Source organism: Caretta caretta, chromosome 1, assembly GCF_965140235.1.
Source record: "Caretta caretta isolate rCarCar2 chromosome 1, rCarCar1.hap1, whole genome shotgun sequence".
NCBI classification, from domain to species: domain Eukaryota; kingdom Metazoa; phylum Chordata; order Testudines; family Cheloniidae; genus Caretta; species Caretta caretta.
Window position 1 is genome coordinate 348,018,002 of NC_134206.1, and position 17,960 is coordinate 348,035,961.

General features: G+C 49.1%; 2 protein-coding genes across 2 annotated transcripts in view; both read left to right on the plus strand.

Annotated features, from left to right (window-relative positions):
- Positions 1-6,467, plus strand: part of LOC125636514 (collagen alpha-1(VII) chain-like) — an 83,267-nt gene extending 76,800 nt beyond the window's left edge. The window contains exons 34-40 of the mRNA XM_075126878.1: positions 943-1,011; positions 1,948-2,025; positions 2,701-2,727; positions 3,503-3,556; positions 4,083-4,154; positions 4,764-4,823; positions 6,386-6,467. Of these exons, the coding sequence (XP_074982979.1) occupies positions 943-1,011; positions 1,948-2,025; positions 2,701-2,727; positions 3,503-3,556; positions 4,083-4,154; positions 4,764-4,823; positions 6,386-6,451 (426 nt within the window). The 3' untranslated portion in view covers positions 6,452-6,467. The remainder of the gene's footprint in view (positions 1-942; positions 1,012-1,947; positions 2,026-2,700; positions 2,728-3,502; positions 3,557-4,082; positions 4,155-4,763; positions 4,824-6,385) is intronic.
- Positions 6,468-10,582: 4,115 nt separating this feature from the next.
- The window catches only part of LOC125636600 (uncharacterized), a 115,563-nt gene continuing 108,185 nt past the window's right edge, over positions 10,583-17,960 (plus strand). The window contains exons 1-6 of the mRNA XM_075126911.1: positions 10,583-10,709; positions 11,068-11,103; positions 11,646-11,690; positions 12,703-12,738; positions 13,855-13,890; positions 15,224-15,256. Coding sequence (XP_074983012.1) covers positions 11,661-11,690; positions 12,703-12,738; positions 13,855-13,890; positions 15,224-15,256 — 135 coding nt within the window. The 5' untranslated portion in view covers positions 10,583-10,709; positions 11,068-11,103; positions 11,646-11,660. The remainder of the gene's footprint in view (positions 10,710-11,067; positions 11,104-11,645; positions 11,691-12,702; positions 12,739-13,854; positions 13,891-15,223; positions 15,257-17,960) is intronic.

The following is a 17,960-nucleotide window of genomic DNA, read 5'->3' on the forward strand; positions in this document are numbered from 1 at the left end:
GAATGAGTTCATTAGCTGTTTGAAAAAAGCCTCATCCATCTCTTCTTGCTGGTTTGGTGGCTTGCAATAGCCCCCTGCCATGACATCACCCTTCTTTTCTACCTCTTTTATCCTTACCCAGAGACTTTCAACAAGTCTGTCTCCTATTTCCATCTCAACCTTGGTCCAAGTATCTACATTTTTGATATATAAGGCAACACCTCCTGCCTTTTTTTCCCTGCCTGTCCTTCCTGAGCAAGCTGTACCCTTCTATACCAATATTCAGTCATGTGTATTATCCCACCAAGTCTCTGTGATGCCAACTATATCATAGTTGTGTTTACTAACTAGCATTTCTGGTTCTTCCTGCTTATTCCCCATCTTCTTGCATTAGTATACAGACATCTCACTTATGGATTTGATTTCCCCCTAGGTTCTCTCTTGTCTTTCCCTCATCCCTGCTATAATAGCCCATGCTCTGGCCAGATTACAGCCCTTCTCCCAGATCTCCCAGATCTCTCCTGCTTTTGCCTTACCTGTGTGCTTTTGTCTCCTGCCCCATCAAACCTAGTTTAAAGCCCTCCTCCCTAGGTTAGCCAGTCTGTATCCAATAAAGTCTGTATCCAGTCTGGCAATGAAGCTGTTTGCATCAGCCCTGTTCTTTGGGGATGATTGTTTATATGCCTGCCTGCCTGTCTGTCTAACAGCCTCTGGAGCAATAGAGTAACTGACTGAAGAGCGAGGAAGTCGGGACCACCGCCTCAGCTGGCACGAATGGGTGAAGTTCCATTGAAGTCAATGGAACCCTGGGGACTGACTCCAGCTGAGAATCTGGTCCTACGGTTTCCTATGTGTAATTGTGTACTGAGCAAGTTTCTCAGGGTTTCCTCAGATGAAAATCTGAGCGGAAAAGCTTCCTGACGCCCCAGTAAACCGCTGTGTGTGCTGCTTCCCATTGTACAGGGGGAACCAGGCTACGTGCTGGGAGGGGTGGAAGTGATTCCTGGCCGAAATGGACAACCAGGCTCTCCTGTGAGTAAACGCATGACATCTGGTATAACTCACCTCCCTTCTGCGGTCGGTGTCTCCAAATGGTGTGTGGTCACCATAGATCGCGCAACTGGGGCAGCCAGGCCTTTAGACTTATCTGTAGCTTAGTAATGGCCAAAGGGTCTCTCTTAGGATTGGGGCCCCCTTGTGCTAGTCTCTGTGCATGCATATATAGCACAAGACAGACCCTACCCCAGGTAGCTTAGACAAAACAGGAAAAATAGGTGCACTGAGGGAGAAAGGGATGCAACGCACGAGCTGACTAGGTCAGTGCTTTCCTTTTCCTGGGCGTCTCCTGTACAGGTGTTGGTGACTTGGGAGGCAGCGTTCTTTCCTTTGAGTCAGCACTAGAGGGCACTGTGCTGCTGGATGTGGACCTGGCCACGTGTGGTTGTTAAGGCTCTCATAGGACATTGTGTACGATTAGGGTTGTTAACCCACACATCCTGATGAAGTACAGTTTGGATAACTGCTCTCTGGCTTCTTAAAGTCCTCCCCTTGTCATTTCAATGAGATACAAAATCCTCCTTCACATCCTGGCCTGAGCTGCTGGCAGTGTTATTGTGTGCTATTAACCAGCTGCTGCCTTTCACCCCAGAGGTGGCAGTATTTCAGTGCTGGGTGCATGGATCTCAATGTGTATGTTCTAAATAATCTTTGCCCTCTCAGTGTTTCCTGCTGTACCCTCATCATCTCTTTTCACTGCAGCCATCCTCTATCCTCTTGAGAGCAGGGTTATGGATGTCTTTCCTTCAGTGTCTCTCCGTGCAGCTCAGTGATTGGCCAGAGAGGTCGCCACTGAGTGACACGGGCACTTACTCTAGGCCCATATGCTGCTCAGCTTTGCTAGGAGTGGGAGTAGAGGTCACTGGGGTAGAGCATTTGTGTCTCTCAAATGTTTGGCTTGAATCATTTCAGGGACAGAAAGGGCAGCCGGGAGTTCCTGGAACAGCAGGACCACCAGGGCCGCAGGGACCGCCTGGGATGTCTGTGAAGGTGTGTGTGACTGTGAGCTAGCCATTTGTCTGCATTGCTCTGCCATAGGCACCTGGGGGCGTGTGCTGAATGCGGGGTAACTAGGAGGGTTACCCTTCTCAAGGCAGGGGGAATCCACATCCCCCAGCCTGTCACACAGCGAGGGGTCAGGCCTCCTAGACATCTATAAATTAATCCTGTGCCATTGACGCCAATGGGGGCTTTACCGGTGACATCTGTGAGTGCAGGATCAGGCCCCTCTCTGTAGTCTGACGACTCATCACAAGACACTGGGGTCCAACTGCAGTTTCAGAGGACCTAGTGGGCCAGTTTGAATGCAGCCTGGAACAGGAGTGAGTGAAAGTTGTTACTATTTGGGGGTGGTTCCGTTGTTGAGGTGAAATATTTAAGCCCAGCTTCCAGTGTGCATAGTGCCGTTGTCCATAGTTGCCTCCCCACCCAGCCACCTTCTAGGCAGTTTGAGCCGAGGACAATGGTGGGTGCAAATGTGGGAGGCGGCTCCCCTCACACGCGTGGGGCAGAACGATCCCAGTGGGGGCAGACTGCAGCCCAGATTGCGTAGATCTTCGAGAGGAGGCTCCAGCGGAAATGGAGGGAGGGAGGGGGCCCTGAGAAGGAAACATGATCGCTCCTGTCTTGTTCTGAGGCTGTATCATTCTCTGTCCTCTGTTTCAGGGCGAGCCTGGAGATGCTGGTGGTAGAGTAAGTAGTTGAGATTTACTCCTAGTTTCATCCCGTGTGTGTATGTGTCTGTCAGACCTGAGGAAGAGCTCTGTGTGGCTCAAAAGCTTGTCTCTCTCACTAGCAGAGGGTGGTCTGATAAAAGACATTACCTCACACACCTTGTCTCTCAAATATCTTGGGACCAACATGGCTTCAACCAAACTGCATGCAACATGTCTGTCTGACTGACAGCCCTGCATTTTATTTTTAAGCTGCCGAATGGATTGAATTTAGCTGGTGTTGGTCCTACTTTGAGCAGGGGTTTGGACTAGATGACCTCCTGAGGTCTCTTCCAACCCTAATCTTCTATGATTCTATGAATACATGCCCCAGTGATGCTCAGCCTGGGGACCTATCCAAGAAGAGACATTTCCTTTTTCCGCCCCCCTCCCACCCCCCGTCAGCTCCCTGATCTGTCTGGTGGTGCTAGTAGTGTTGCTATGGCTACCAGTCAGGCATAGGTGTGCATGCGTGCGTGTGTATATATGGTGCAGGGAGGGAGCTGCCCATAGGCCTGCCACCATCACTGGCCACAATAACACAGTAAGTCAAGTATGATTCTCCCCTGTACTGCTGGTCTCCACTGCAGCTTGTGCCCTGTGGCAGGCTGAAGGGGTCTCTGGGGTGCCATTGTATCCGAAAGGTTCTTTAATGCATGAGCATGAATCACTGGCCACATGATTGATGCTGAGGGCGGCTCCTGGAAACGTGCAGTGTTGTTCTAGTTGGTGAGAGTCTCTCATGCATTATACAGGGGCCTCGCGGGAAAAGCGGTGCCAAGGGTGACAAAGGAGATGCAGGAGAGACCGTGAGTACAGACTGGTGCTGAACTTTCACCAATAGTCACTTTGGGCCAGACAGTGCCTGTCAGATGCAGGCCGTCGCTTAGGGTGGGTGGAGAGCAATACATCCTGGGACTCCTGGGAAATGTCGTGGAGGCGTAGTCGGCAGGATCTACACCCTGTTTACTGGTTATCTGGAGTTAGACAACCTCTGTGCTGACTGTGGCCTGGAAGCTGCAGTCAAAACAATGAGGGGATGAGAGTTGTGTTCATGGACTATGAGAAGCATCCAGAAGAGTGCTGCAGTTAGAGCTGGCCAAGAGAGAGGCCCAAAAGCTGGAGGTAGCAGAGAAAGCCAAAGAGTGAGGTGCCTTTGGGTAGTGTCACACTCCCCTCTGTGGAGGGCAACAGCTTTCACTGGCTAAGATGCTGTATGAGCTAATTCCCAGCACTTCGTGGGGCCTCATTTTTATCATTTGGCTTGGCACTAACCCTAAATACCTTGGGCATGACAGGCACTGTGTTGAACCACATTCTGTTCCTCTTTTGCAGGGGAAAGCCGGTTTGCCTGGCCCTCTCGGGCTGGATGGTGCTCCTGGAATTCCCGGGCCAAGGGGAGAAAAGGTCATTACTCATGTAATATGTCTTTACTCTTCATCTGCCCAAAGGGGACAGAAATAGCCGAGTTGCCGTAATGGCAGGATGGACCAAGTGCGAGGAGGATGGAGAAGTGTCACCATGTCTCCCCCTGCTCCATGGACTTGCTGCAGCCAATATCATGGAATAGAATAGACATTGTCTGTCTAGCCAGCCTTCCCTGTTCCTCTGACTCATCTCCTATCTGTGCATCTGAAAGGTTTGGCCACTGTAGATGCCAGGACCTTCTCCTCTCCCACGGGATGGCCTCCTTTGGTGTCCCTGCCTCCTTTATCCCCATCCTCTTTCACATTGAAACCTCTACAGTCCTTTTCTTAACATGTCTCCCTTTCCAGGCAACTTAGGCTGACCTTAGAAATACAACCCTATAATGCTGAGGTTACATTAACAGACACTTCTCCAGACAAAATGGTCCTGCACTGAATTGCTGGCCCCCAGTGGGAGTTCAGAGATGCTGCTATAGATAGGACTGATTTCAGTTATAGTCTCGCCTTTTCTTTTCTTTTTTTTTTTCTTCTCCTTTCTCCCTTCTCCCTCTGGAGTGTTACCTTCACTTAGGCTGTGCTTGCTTTTCAGGGGGAGGCAGGGATCGGCATTCCAGGCACACCTGGCTTTAAGGGAGCAGAAGGAGGAAAGGTATGTTTTAGTCTTTGCAACCAGGTTTGTACATGTGCAATAGGCAACCTCTGTCCCTCCCCTTTTTCTTCAGTGCTCTGGATGTAGTTATTAACAGACTGAACCAAAAAACTAAATCTGTCCTTGTAGTTCTATGGCCTGGGTTATGCAGGTCAGATTAGATGATCACAGGTTATGTCCATAATTGAAGATAGGGGTGTGATTACCAGCTTGCCTAGATGCACTCATGCTAGACCTCCCTGAGCAATATTTATCTGCTTTCACAGGAAAATTTCTATATTTCTCAGTCAGAAGACCTAAATATTTTGACTGAAATCGACATATTTCAAATTGGACGTACTGCCACATTGCCTCATGGGAGTTATAGTTTACTTGCCTCATGTCCCCATTCTCCTCTGTGGGCTGAGCTCCCCAGAGTGACTACATCTCTCAGGAAGCACCATGGCCAGGGACTCCCATGATGTACTGCCTCCTGTCTCCAAAAGGGGAGATCCTGGTGCATCCTGGGAGATGAAGCCCTGTGTCCAAATTTCTGCCAAAAATTGAAATATGTATTTTTTTCCATTTTTGTCAAATTTTTCTGTGGAACCTCTTGCTTTTTTCCACCAGCTCTAGTGGGAAGGCTAGTGCAGACAAGGTGTCAGTGGCCACCAGCCTTTTTATCATGGTGTTTAGACCTTCTCTCATTAGGGTGGGAGGACTCAGTGGTTAAAACACCAATGGTAGTGGGAACCTTGGTACCCAATGTGGCTACTGCAGTAGAACTAAACCAGCAATCGCAAGGTGTTTGGCAGCAAAGCCCAGTGTAGATGCAGCCTCGTTTGTCAGACTTGGGCTGGGTGTTATTTTCTCAGAGGTAGGAGAGAATTTCACCTGGCTGTGAGCACCATGTGCCTGCGGTGTTCCAGCTTGGGGAGGAGTCAGTATGAGCCAATTAGTGTCTGACCTGCACTGGCATTAATGCCCAAACACTGGTCCTGATGAGCAGCTTGAGCTGCATGGCCTCTTCTCTGGGGAGTTTCGGTGGGACTGTAGAGAAGGAAGGCACCTAGGCCATGGAACAGAAGTGGAGCTATTCCACAGTGTCCACTGCAGCCTGTGCAGCATCTGGCCTCCCCCAATGCCACGGGAAATGATTGGTGGCAGGTCCACCAGCTCTACCCCCAAATCCCTGCTCTGCCAGGCAGTGCCTGGAGTTCCCGTGCAGCTGGTCTTGTGGCACAAAAATCCTCCTTGGGCTTCCAGAATCTGCCCTTTGCCCCTAAACAGCTGGTAGGAATTGCTCTGTCCTTACAAGACGCCTGTGTCTTCACTGTTTGAGGGCTCTGGATTTAGCAAACCTTTGGAGGTGACAATCTAATAGGCGAGAGATGGGACGGGTGTTGCCGAAATCAGCCCTTTGTAAATAGCTGGACCGCAATGGAGAGGTGTTGTTGAAACTCATGGACTGCCGCTGGAGTTGAAAAAGGAGAGAAACACAGAAGGGTGGTGATGATGAAGAAGAGGACAGGAGCCAGCAATGAGTCCTAGAGGCTGAGCTCTCTTCTCTCTTTGTTTTTCAGGGGGAAATGGGGCCACCCGGAGCACAAGGACAAAAGGCGGGTATTAAAAACATGCATCCAAGTTGAACCTGTGCTAGGGTGGTTGGAAATGGGTGGTGGTCTTGTGATGGGGAAGATAGAGGGACATCCCTTGTGGCATAGAATGCAATAAGAAAAGGAGTACTTATGGCACCTTAGAGACTAGCCAATTTATTTGAGCCACGCCCAGTCGTGGCTAAGTCATTATGCAAGGTAACCTATTTCTCCTTGTTTTCCTAACCCCCCCCCCCAGACGTTCTTGTTAAACCCTGGATTTGTGCTGGAAATGGCCCACCTTGTAAGGAGAGTGATCACTTTAGATAAGCTATTACCAACAGGAGAGTGGGTTTGTTTGGGGGGGGGGGGGAAGAAAACCTGGATTTGTGCTGGAAATGGCCCACCTTGATTATCATACACATTGTAAGGAGAGTGATCACTTTACATAAGCTATTACCAGCAGGAGAGTGGGGTGGGGGGAGAGAAAACCTTTTGTAGTGATAAACACCCATTTTTTCATGATTTGCGTGTATAAAAACAAACATCTTCCTCATTTTCCATAGTATGCATCCGATGAAGTGAGCTGTAGTTCACGAAAGCTTATGCTCAAATAAATTGGTTAGTCTCTAAGGTGCCACAAGTACGCCTTTTCTTTTTGCGAATTCAGACTAACACGGCTGTTACTCTGAAACCTGATAGAATTCAATGACGCTACCCCAAATTCAAAATCAGTGAAAGGAAATCCTTCTTCACACAAGGCATAATCAGACGGTGGAACTCCTTACCACAGGATGACATTGAGGCCAAGAATCCAGCAAAACTCAAAAAAAGATTGGATGGGTAGAAACCGGTGATCAATGGCTCAATGTCTAGTTGGCAGCCAGTATCAAGCAGAGTGCCCCAGGGGTCAGTCTTTGGGCTGGTTTTGTTCAACATCTTTATTAATGATCTGGATGATGGGATGAATTGCACCCTCAGCAAGTTCACAGATGACACTAAGCCTTGAGGAGAGGTAGATATGCTGGAGGGTAGGGACAGGGTCCAGAGTGACCTAGACAAATTGGAGGGTTGGGCCAAAAGAAATCTGATGAGGTTCAACAAGGACAAGTGCAGATTCCTGCACTTAGGATGGAAGAATCTAGTGCACTGCTACAGGCTGCGGACTGACTGGCTAAGTGGCAGTTCTGTAGAAAAGGACCTGGGGATTACAGTGGACGAGAAGCTGGATATGAGTCAACAGTGTGCCCTTGTTGCCAAGAAGGCTAACGGCATATTGGGCTGCATTAGTAGGAGCATTGTCAGCAGATCGAGGGAAGTGATTATTCCCCTCTATTTGGCACTGGTGTGGCCACATCTGGAGTATTGCGTACAGTTTTGGGCCCCCCACTACAGAAAGGATGTGGACTAATTGGAGAGAGTCCAGCAGAGGGCAACGAAAATGATCAGGGGACTGGAACACATGACTTATGAGGAGAGGCTGAGGGAGCTGGGCTGGTTTAGTCTGCGGAAGAGAAGAGTGAGGAGGGATTTGATAGCAGCCTTCAACTATCTGAAGGGGGTTCCAAAGAGGATGGAGCTCAGCTGTTCTCAGTGGTGGCAGATGACAGAACAAGGAGTAATGGTCTCAAGTTGCAGTGGGGGAGGTCTAGGTTGGATTTTAGGAAACACTATTTCACTAGGAGGGTGGTGAAGCACTGGAATGGGTTACCAATACCTAGGGAGGTAGTGGAATCTCCATCCTTCAAGGTTTTTAAGGCCTGGCTTGACAAAGCCCTGGCTGGGATGATTTAATTGGGGTTGGTCCTGCTTTGAGCAACAGGTTGGACTAGATGACCTCCTGAGGTCTCTTCCAACCCTAATCTTCTATGATTTTATGGTCATGAATACATTTAGGCTGGAAATTAGAAGTAGGTTTCTACCCATCAGAAAGAGTAAAGTTCTGGAACAGCCTCCCCATAGCAGTAGTGGGGGGCAAACCACCTAAGTAGTTTTAAGATGGAGCTTGATACATTTATGAATAGGACTATATGACGTGGCTTCCTGTGATAACAGGGGATTGGACTCAGTGACACAGAGATCCCTTCGAGTCCTGTATCTGGTGGTCTCCGCTCTGATCCAGCCTGGGAATCCCTAGGTTCCTGGTAGGGTTGCCAGACATCTGTTTTTTCACTGGAACACCCAGTCGAAAAGGGACCCTGGCAGCTTCAGTTGGCACCGCTGACCGCTCTGTTAAAAGTGCAGTCAGCAGCGCAGCAGGGCTAAGGCAGGCCTCCTGTCTGCCCTAGCTCTGTGCAGCTTCCGGAAGTGGCCCCCAGGTCCTTGCTGCCCCTATGTGCATGGGCGGTCAGGGCGGCTCTGCGCACTACCCCCACCCCAAGTGCCGGCTCCTCAGCTCCCATTGGCCAGGAATCATGACCAATGGGAGCTGCGGGGGTGGTGTCTGTGGGTGTGAGGGCAGCGCGTGGAGCCTTCCGTCCCTGGTCGCTCATGTGCCATGGGGCTGCAGGAACCTGGTGGCCACTTCCTGGGAGCTGCGGTAAGCGGTGCCGGGACCCTGCATCCCGAACCCCCTCCTGGACTCCAACCCCTTGCCCCAGCCCGGAGTCCCCTGCCACACCCAAACTCCCTCCTGTAGCCCGCACCCCCCCCCAACACTCTGTCCTTGCCCGGAGCCCCCACCTGCACCCCAAACCCCTGGCCTCACCCCACCTCACCTCAGAGCCCACACGCCCAGCTGGAGCCTGCACCCCCTCTCACACTCTGAACCCCTCAACCCCAGCCCGGAGCCCCCTCCTGCACTCCAAACCTCTCATCCCCAGCCCCACCCCAGAGTCCGCACCCCAACGTGCTACCCCAGCCCAGAGCCATTTCCTGCACCCCAAACCCCTCATCCCTGGCCCCACCTCAAAGTCCACACCCCCAGCTGGAGCCCACCCGCGCCCCACACCCTAACCCCCTGACCCATCCCTGTGAAAGTGAGCAAGGATGGAGGAGAGTGAGCAACGGAGGGAGGGGGGATGGAGCAAGTAGGGGCGGCTCCTCAGTGAAGGGGCAGGGCCTCAGGGCAGGGCACGGGGCAGGGGTGTTCGGTTTTGTGCGATTAGAAAGTTGGCAGCCCTAGTTCCTGGTGGAGGCTGGGAAGGCAAAAAGTGTTGGTAAAGGCATATTAAACTGTATCGTACTGTTCAGCCACTAGGCAACCTACCTTTTTAAAGCTAACCTCAGTCATTGCTGGCAATGCATTAAAGGATCTTCTAGTGAACACATCTGGTGTGTATCTCTCTGAGAAGGGAGCCCTGCAGCCAGTCCATATCTGGTACCGAACCCTGACTTGCTGGTAAGCAGCCCTACTGGGTACAAAGTGTACATGACAGAGGCCCCTCACAAACGGGTGGCAATGATTGTTGGGGAAGTGACTCGGGGAGAGTGGGGAGGATTTTGCTGCCCAGGGGTGAGGAAAACATTGATGTCTTAGCCTGTGACATTCACTGCTGGACAAGGATCAGGGAGTCAAAGACTGTGATTTCTTGATGTAACAAAAAAACCCTGAGAGTGGCTTAGGTATGTGAAAGATAATCAAATCTCAGGGCATGAAGTGGTCACCTCCATGGGCTGGAAAGATCTCCAGGCCCCTACATGTAGCACTGAACAAGTAGCTAAATGCATGATTGAGTGAGCCTTTTGCCACCCCCTGAAGCATGGGACGTCAGCCACTGCTGTAGGCAGGATACCGAACCTAACTGGCCAATGGTCGGGTCTGGCTAATTCAATCTTATCACAGTTTCTCTTCCCTGCCTCTCCAGCATCAACTGGCTTATTGCTTGGAGAGGATTCTGCAGAGCAGCGGCTCTGGGAGACGGACATGTGACTCACTTCAGACCGTCTTGTCTAGCAAATGGAAAACTTGCTTTCTAAAGAACTGCCCCTCCAACACACAATATTGAGGGCCAAGCCCTGCTTGCCTGTGGAAAAGTGCATGTTTATAACAATGCATGGGAATTGTGTATTTGCACGTTCAAACAGCCATCTCTAACTTGCCCTTTGCATGTGCAATCATGGCACTGTGTGCACAAATGTGGGCATGCACTTGTGTGGGCATTTTTGCATGTGCAATTGCACCTCTTTAAGAAAAGAAAAAAGTGTGACTGAGTGTTTTCTGTAAGGGGCCTTAGGCCTAGAACTACTGGTGTTTTTAAAGAGCTCTTTCGGGGACTGACTACATGGGACAGTCAGGGAAATACATTTTGTTTTTGTTTTTGTTTAGGGTGAACCAGGATTGCCTGGAGAGGAAGGACTGACTGGCCCAAAGGTAGGGTTTGGGTGAACCAAAATCAAAGTTAAAAAAAAAATGCAGTGAATTTGGAGCCCAAACTACCCTGATAAAATGGGACCCCAATCTCAGCTGATGTTACCATAATATACACAATATTGTGAGAATTAATTATTGTTTGTCTGGCTCTTTGAAATCCTCACCTGAAGGGCAATATATGAATGCAAAGTCTATTGATATTAAAACAAAGATATATTTGTCTTCTTGCTTTGCAAACTCCTGGAGAAGGAATATCCAAAGCTCTTTCTCCTGCAGAGTGCAGGGCTTGCTTGTTCGTTGGTTGATATTTCTTTGCAAATGGATCTTTGTCTTAACAAAAGCATCTTTCATTTTCCAGGGTAAAAAAGGCCAAGCAGGTGTCAAAGGGGAGAAGGTGAGAGGGGTCCTTAAACTGATAGAAATAAATGATGCTTGGACATAGGAGAGGAGAGAGAATAGGCCTGATTTGCTCTTGGTTACACTGGTATAGATCAAAGATAAATTTGGTGGAGTTACACTGGTCTAAAACCAGTGTGGTTGGCAGCAGAATTGAGCCCAATATCTGAGTTGTCTTAGCCTGTTGAATGTGCATTCAGTTTTCTTTTGAGGAATATTTCCCATGCATATTTGTTGTTTTACAAACCCCAAAGTCACATTCCTTCTGCATTTTCATTTAATTATTAAATCAAGGATCAAAATAAGATTGGGCATTTTTATTAGCATTTGCAGCTAGGATAAAAATAAGCTATCAATCCTCATGCTTCAGGATATTGGCTTATCACCAGCTGGGGACAGGAAGGTATCTCCCCTGAAGGTGACTTCCTCTGCAGTTTTGAGGCTCTGTCAGAGATTGGATGCTGAAGTAGATGGACCCATTGGTCTGTTCTGGCAACTCTTATGCACCTAATACCTCTACGTATTTTCTGTCGCTTGCAGGGGGAGCGTGGAGAAATGGGGCCGAAGGGACTTCAAGGAAGTGCTGTAAGCCAATCAAGTTGCTTGACAAGCTGCTGTCAGAATGACCCTGCATGTAACAAATGGAACCATCCCAAACCCTTTCTTGATGAGACCATCGCAGAGCCGGCTCCTTCCCCGTGTTGCAATGCCTTTGGAGCCACTTGCCACAGCTCTTGCAAACATTGTAGTCTCTGTTTGGCATCTCCTGTTGCTACAGATGCTCTGCCTGGCTCTCATTTACATGAATGCCCCTTTATGCCACTCTGGGTAAAAGGGCATTAAAATGGGCCTTTTACCTGCCAGAATACTGTGAAAGAAACCTGGTATTAATGAGAATCAGGCTCTTCATTAACGTGAGTCTGCAATGGCTGCATTCAGGTTGAAGACTAGCCCCATCCCCTTTTAGCCTCCTGGAATGGCAGGGAGGTGGTGACATTTGGGTGTCTCAGGGTTTGATTTAGGTTTCCTACTGACTGGCAGATCTCTCTCTTGACCCCAAAAGCCCGTAGAGTGGGTGCTTGTATGGGTGCCTTCTGGTCTTGTATTCAACCTTCTGACGGTTAAAAATTGGGTGGGAAATCTCATAAGAACGGAATTTCTAGTGAGATTTGTACATGCGGGTGGATCTGGCTGGAGGTCCCCAAAGAAGACTACTGCATGGTGTGGGGCCTGCTTGTGTTGAAAAGCCTGGCAGTGGGACATAGAGCATATCGATTCTAGGTCGCCCTATTCAAATCGGGCCCAGGTTCAGGATAAATGTTCCCATCTGATGGCTGAGGGGTAGCCTGTGTGCCGGGATCTGGTGATCTCATTCCACTCCCTAATGGGCGAGTTTTCATGGGATTAAAATCATCATCATGTTTAGCCCCCTTTTTGGGAGCAGTCTTGGCAGAGAAGCCAATGGCTAAATGTCCCATGAAGACACAACTTGACACTGCTGTTGTCCCTGCTGTACGATGTGGTCCCTTTGGGACCCCGGAATTAAATGACTGAAATATTTTTAACCTGTTGGAAATGTTCCTTTGATGTTTTACAGGGCTTTCCAGGAGTGGTGGGGCAGAAAGGAGACCAAGTAAGTAATATGGGGCAGTGGGGGTCATTTAGATCAAGGAGCCAGGGCAAAGAACAGGAGTCAGGACTCCTAACAATCAGATAACAGCCTTAAAATAGTGACTGTGTTTAGCTGCCTTTACAAGTTTCCTCTCTTCTGGTACAGCGTGTTCCAAGAAGAGCCCGGGGAATAACTGATTTTTCAGTTCGCTGACAGCTCCAACATTTTTGTTAAAAAATTCATTTTGGGCCAAACTGAATCGGAAAACTGCAAAAAAATTTCGGCAACTAGAAAAAAAAATCCATTTTGAGTCGAACAAAAATGTCTGGCATTTTAAAAGAACTAGATTCACAAAATGAGTAGCGGTGGGGTCTCCTTTAGTCCTGTAGTTAGGGGTGCTCACCTGGGATGTAGGAAACCCTGGTTCAATTCTCCCCCTTCTGGTTCAATTCCCCCCTCTGCCTATTGTGGGAAGGAACTTGTACTTGGGTCTCCCACCTCTCAGGCGACCGGGCCATGGGCTATTCTGCTGCAGAGCTCTCTCAACCTGTTCCACTTAGTGTAAACAGTAACTGGAGCGGGGACCCTGTGCCAGTGACCATTCTTATTCATCATAGTCATTCATAATTACAGTGTCTGGTCACTGGGCCAATGAAAGACATACAGCATCATTAGGGCCCTACCAAATTCACGGCCATGAAAAACGCGTCACAGACCATGAAATCTGGTCTTTTGTATACTTTTACCCTATACTATACAGATTTCACAGGGCAGACCAGCTCTGAAGGCAGCGCAGAAGTAAGGGTGGCAATACCACTGCCCCCCTACAAATAACCTTGTAACACCCCCCCACAACCTCCTCTTGGGTCAGGACCCCTACAGTTACAACACCATGAAATTTCAGATTTAAATAGATGAAATCATGAAATTTAGGATTTAAAAAATCCTATGACCGTGGAATTGACCAAAATGGACTGTGAATTTGGTAGGGCCCCAAGCATCATCCCATTGTTTTACTTCTGTCCTTCTGTGCCTGAGCTGGGGGCTGGGTTAAGAAATGATGCTTTAGGTTTTTTTAAGCATAAAAACTTTTAATTTTCTAACTATTAACTTTATGTATTTAATCTTTCCTTACAGGGAAGTCAGGGCTTTCCAGGTGCTCCGGCCATGGGGGTAACTATGAGTGGACAGTAGTTCTGGTAACCCCCCTGAGCAATAGATACTGCATCACTCAGTGTACAATACAGACATGGCTTGTGCCGCTTAACGCACAGCTTTCCAGCGGGCAGCATGAACAGCTAAAGAACTAGGGAAGTCTTACTGAACCGTCTATTCACGCTCACTGTTAAAGTCACCTGGATTCACGGGGTGCACTGACTTCTGAAAACCAGGCTCCTTGGTGGTGGAATTATGAAAGCCAGTTCCACATTAGTGATTACTGCAATTTCTTCTGTAATATGCTATTTCCTGGAAGGCCCTGATCAAGACTGGAGCCGCGTTGAGACTGGTGCTAGAAAGACAATCCTGGCCCCAGAGATTTTGTAGTCTAATCCTATCCATTTAATCTGATCTCCTATTATGAGAGTTAGCACAGGGCTGATTTTGGCACTACGAGGGCACTTAAATTTATTCTGAGAGATACTGAGGCCTGCTGGAACCATCGAGGCTCAGCCCTGGTGTAATTAAAGTCCTTGGGCTGTTCTGGGTAAATCTTGACCAGTTAACTGGCCCCGCTGCCCTGAAGATGAATTACTGGATCCCACACTTGGGCTTACAGAGGCCCTGATCCAAAGCCTATTGAAGTAAATGGGAGTCTTTCAATGGGTTTTGGACCAGGCCTATAGTCCTTTCTGGTGTTGGATACAGTATAGGAGTCGGCTTTTGCCACTCAAACACAGGGTACAAGGTCCTATAGGGTAATGGGGTAATGGAGGTAGACTGAGCTTTTTTTGTTTTGAAACTTGAGTTGTGTCCCCCCCACATTCTTCCCCCTCCACCTCCATAAAACCCCCGTGTAACACGATCTGAATATGGCAGAGAGAACTGGGCTTATTTAGTCTGCAGAAGAGAAGAGTGAGGGGGGATTTGATAGCAGCTGTCAGCTACCTGAAGGGGGGTTCCAAAGAGGATGGAGCTCAGCTGTTCTCAGTGGTGGCAGATGACAGAACAAGGAGCAATGGTCTCAAGTTGCTGTGGGTGAGGTCTAGGTTGTATATTAGGAAACACTATTTCACTAGGAGGGTGGTGAAACACTGGAATGGGTTACCCAGGGAGGTGGTGGAATCTCCATCCTTCGAGGTTTTTAAGGCCCAGCTTGACAAAGCCCTGGCTGGGATGATTTAGTTGGGGTTGGTCCTGCTTTGAGCAGGGGGTTGGACTAGATGACCTCCTCAGGTCTCTTCCAACCCTGATCTTCTATGATTCTATGATTCTAATATCCATCTATGTCAAGGAAATCCATCCCTCTAAATAAAGAGGACACTTATGTGGCTTCCTTTTCTCCTAGGTTGTTGGACCTCCAGGCAAGAAGGGTGCCAGAGTAAGTTAACTAAGCAGCACAATGTTAAACTTGCATGAGACCTTTAACTAAGAAGACTAGGGCTGAGTACCATGTTACTCCCTGAGATTCCTGGGCTATATGGAGACCTGGTCTCATGAAATGACAAAGCTCAAGTGAACAGAGATTGGAACATAAGAACTCTCATACTGGGTCAGACCAGTGGTCCATTTAGCCAGTATCCTTTCTCTGACAGTGTCCAAGGCCAGATGCTTCAGAGGGACTGAACAGAACAGGGCAATTATTGAGTGATCCATCCCCTAGTGTCTAGTCCCAGCTTCTGGCAGTCAGATGCTAAGGGACAACCAGAGCATGGTGTTATGACCCTGACTATCTTGGCTAATAGCCATTGGTGGACCTATCCTCCATGAACTTATCTAATTCTTTTTTTAACCCAGTTATAGTTTTGGCCTTCACAACGTCCCCTGGCAATGAGTTCCACAGGTTGACTGTGTGTTGTGTGAAGAAGTACTTCCTTATGTTTGTTTTAAAGCAACTGCCGATTAATTTCATTAGGTGGCCCCTTTGTTGTGTGTTGTGTGACAGAGTAAATAACACTTCCTTATTCACTTTCCCCACACCCTTCATCATTTTTATAGACCTCTAGCATATCCCCCCGTAGTCTCTTTTCCAAGTGAAACAGTCCCAGTCCTTTTGGTCTCTCCTCATATGGAAGCTGTATTCAAGTTGTGGGTGTAACGACACATGATCAACAATGATGATTCTGCCCCATTAATCTTTCTCTTGTTTATATGCAAGCCAATTTAAACCCTCACGTAACATCTAGCCCAGGGGTAGGCAACCTATGGTACGCGTGCCAAAGACGGCATGCGAGCTGATTGTCAGTGGCACCCACACTGCCTGGGTGCTGGCCACCGGTCCGGGGGTCTCTGCATTTTAATTTAATTTTAAATGAAGCTTCTTAAACGTTTTAAAAACCTTATTTACTTTACATACAACAATAGTTTAGTTTAGTTATATATTAAAGACCTATAGAACAAGACCTTCTAAAAACGTTAAAATGTATCACTGGCACGAGAAACCTTAAATTAGAGTGACTAAATGAAGACTTGGCACACCACTTCTGAAAGGTTGCCGACCCCTGGTCTAGCCACATGGCAGATGTAAATTTGCTTCCAGCCATTCTGTTTCCAGTGTCAGCTTGTGGAAAAGGCTTAGATCTTGGGGTACTGGTTAAGGAGGTTAGTAAGGCACAGATCCAGTGCCCAAGATAGAATCTGGACTCTGTCTAGAGTGGAGAGGTGTTGACCTTGCTAGAGTAAACTCAGTTTCCAAAATCCAAGGACTTCTTCGAGGTGGAAGAGACCACCTGCTGCATTAGCCATGATGGCAGGATTGATTTAATTTCCCTTCCCCCCCCTCCCCCCACCCTTATGGATGTGTTGGGTCTGGAATGTTCTAACTCTGGAACTTCCCTTAGCACAGTGGTCCCCAAACTGTGGGGTGTGCCCCCCTCGTTCGGGGGGGCATGGCGGGGCCCCAGCCAGCCCCCATGGGGGGCAGGGCGGAAGCACCACCCAGCCCTGTTCTGCCTCCAGCTCTGCTCTGGCCCTGCCCCCAGCCACGGCTCCTGGCCCTGCCCCCCAGCCCTGCCCAAGGCTGGGGCTCTGCTCCCGGCCCCAGACCTGTCCCCAGCTGCGGCCCCAGCCTCGGCCCCCTTACCTCTGTCAGCATCCTCCGCCCCCCACCCCAGAGCCCCAGATCCCGGGTGGGGCTTCACTCCCAGTCCCAGACGTGCCCCCAGACAGGGCTCTGCTTCCGGCCCCGGCCCCAGCCTCAGCCCCTGGCCGCGGCTCCATTCCTGGCCCCGGCCCCAGACCTGCCCCCAGCTGTGGCCCCAGTCTCAGCCCCCTTACGCCTGTCAGCATCCTCCCTCCTCTCTCCCCCCAGAGCTGTGGCCCCACTCCCAGTCCCGGCTCCTGGGTGGGGTGCAACCCTGAAAAGTCTGTGGACCACTGCCTTAGCAGCTCATTGCCAGACTTAGAACTACAGAACTTAGGTTCCATTTTCCCTCCTGCAGCCCTCCTGGCTAGTACTCATATCTCCCTCAACTACTCTTCCTAACACCTCCCGCCCCTTTACAACATGACAAACTTCTGCTTTGCTTTTCTTCAGGCTTGAGCATGCCCAGTGCATTTATCCCCATTGTTCTCCAACCGTTTCCATTCTATGGGGCACGCCTATAAGAGATGGATCCTCTCATGAGACCCACCTCCCATTATGGGACTTAGCAGTACTCTCTTGGTTGCTGTCCAGGTCTCAAAACGTTTCATTACATTCTGTGGCGCGCTGGCAGAGGGGTCTGCGGGGTCCTTAGCCTTCTCCTTGCCTCATACGTCCTATTCTTCTGACCTTTTATCATTTTTGTTGGTAAAATACCAGTCTCTTTTGAAGCTTCTTAGCAGACAACTCCCGGGCCAGATTCTCATCGCATTTACACCAGCGTGAATTAGGAGTTGTTCCAGTGGAGTTAAACCGGTGTAAGTGAGAGCAAAGTCTGGCTAACGCCGTTAATTCCTTCCCCTGTTACACAACTTTCCACAGCTAAGGACTCCATGAAATCCACTAGGGACTTAACTAGAGATATTGATTTTACATAGTAGGCCCCCAGATACTACGGTGACGGGCAGCAGGATAAAATCCAAAGATAAATGGGTAGATTTCT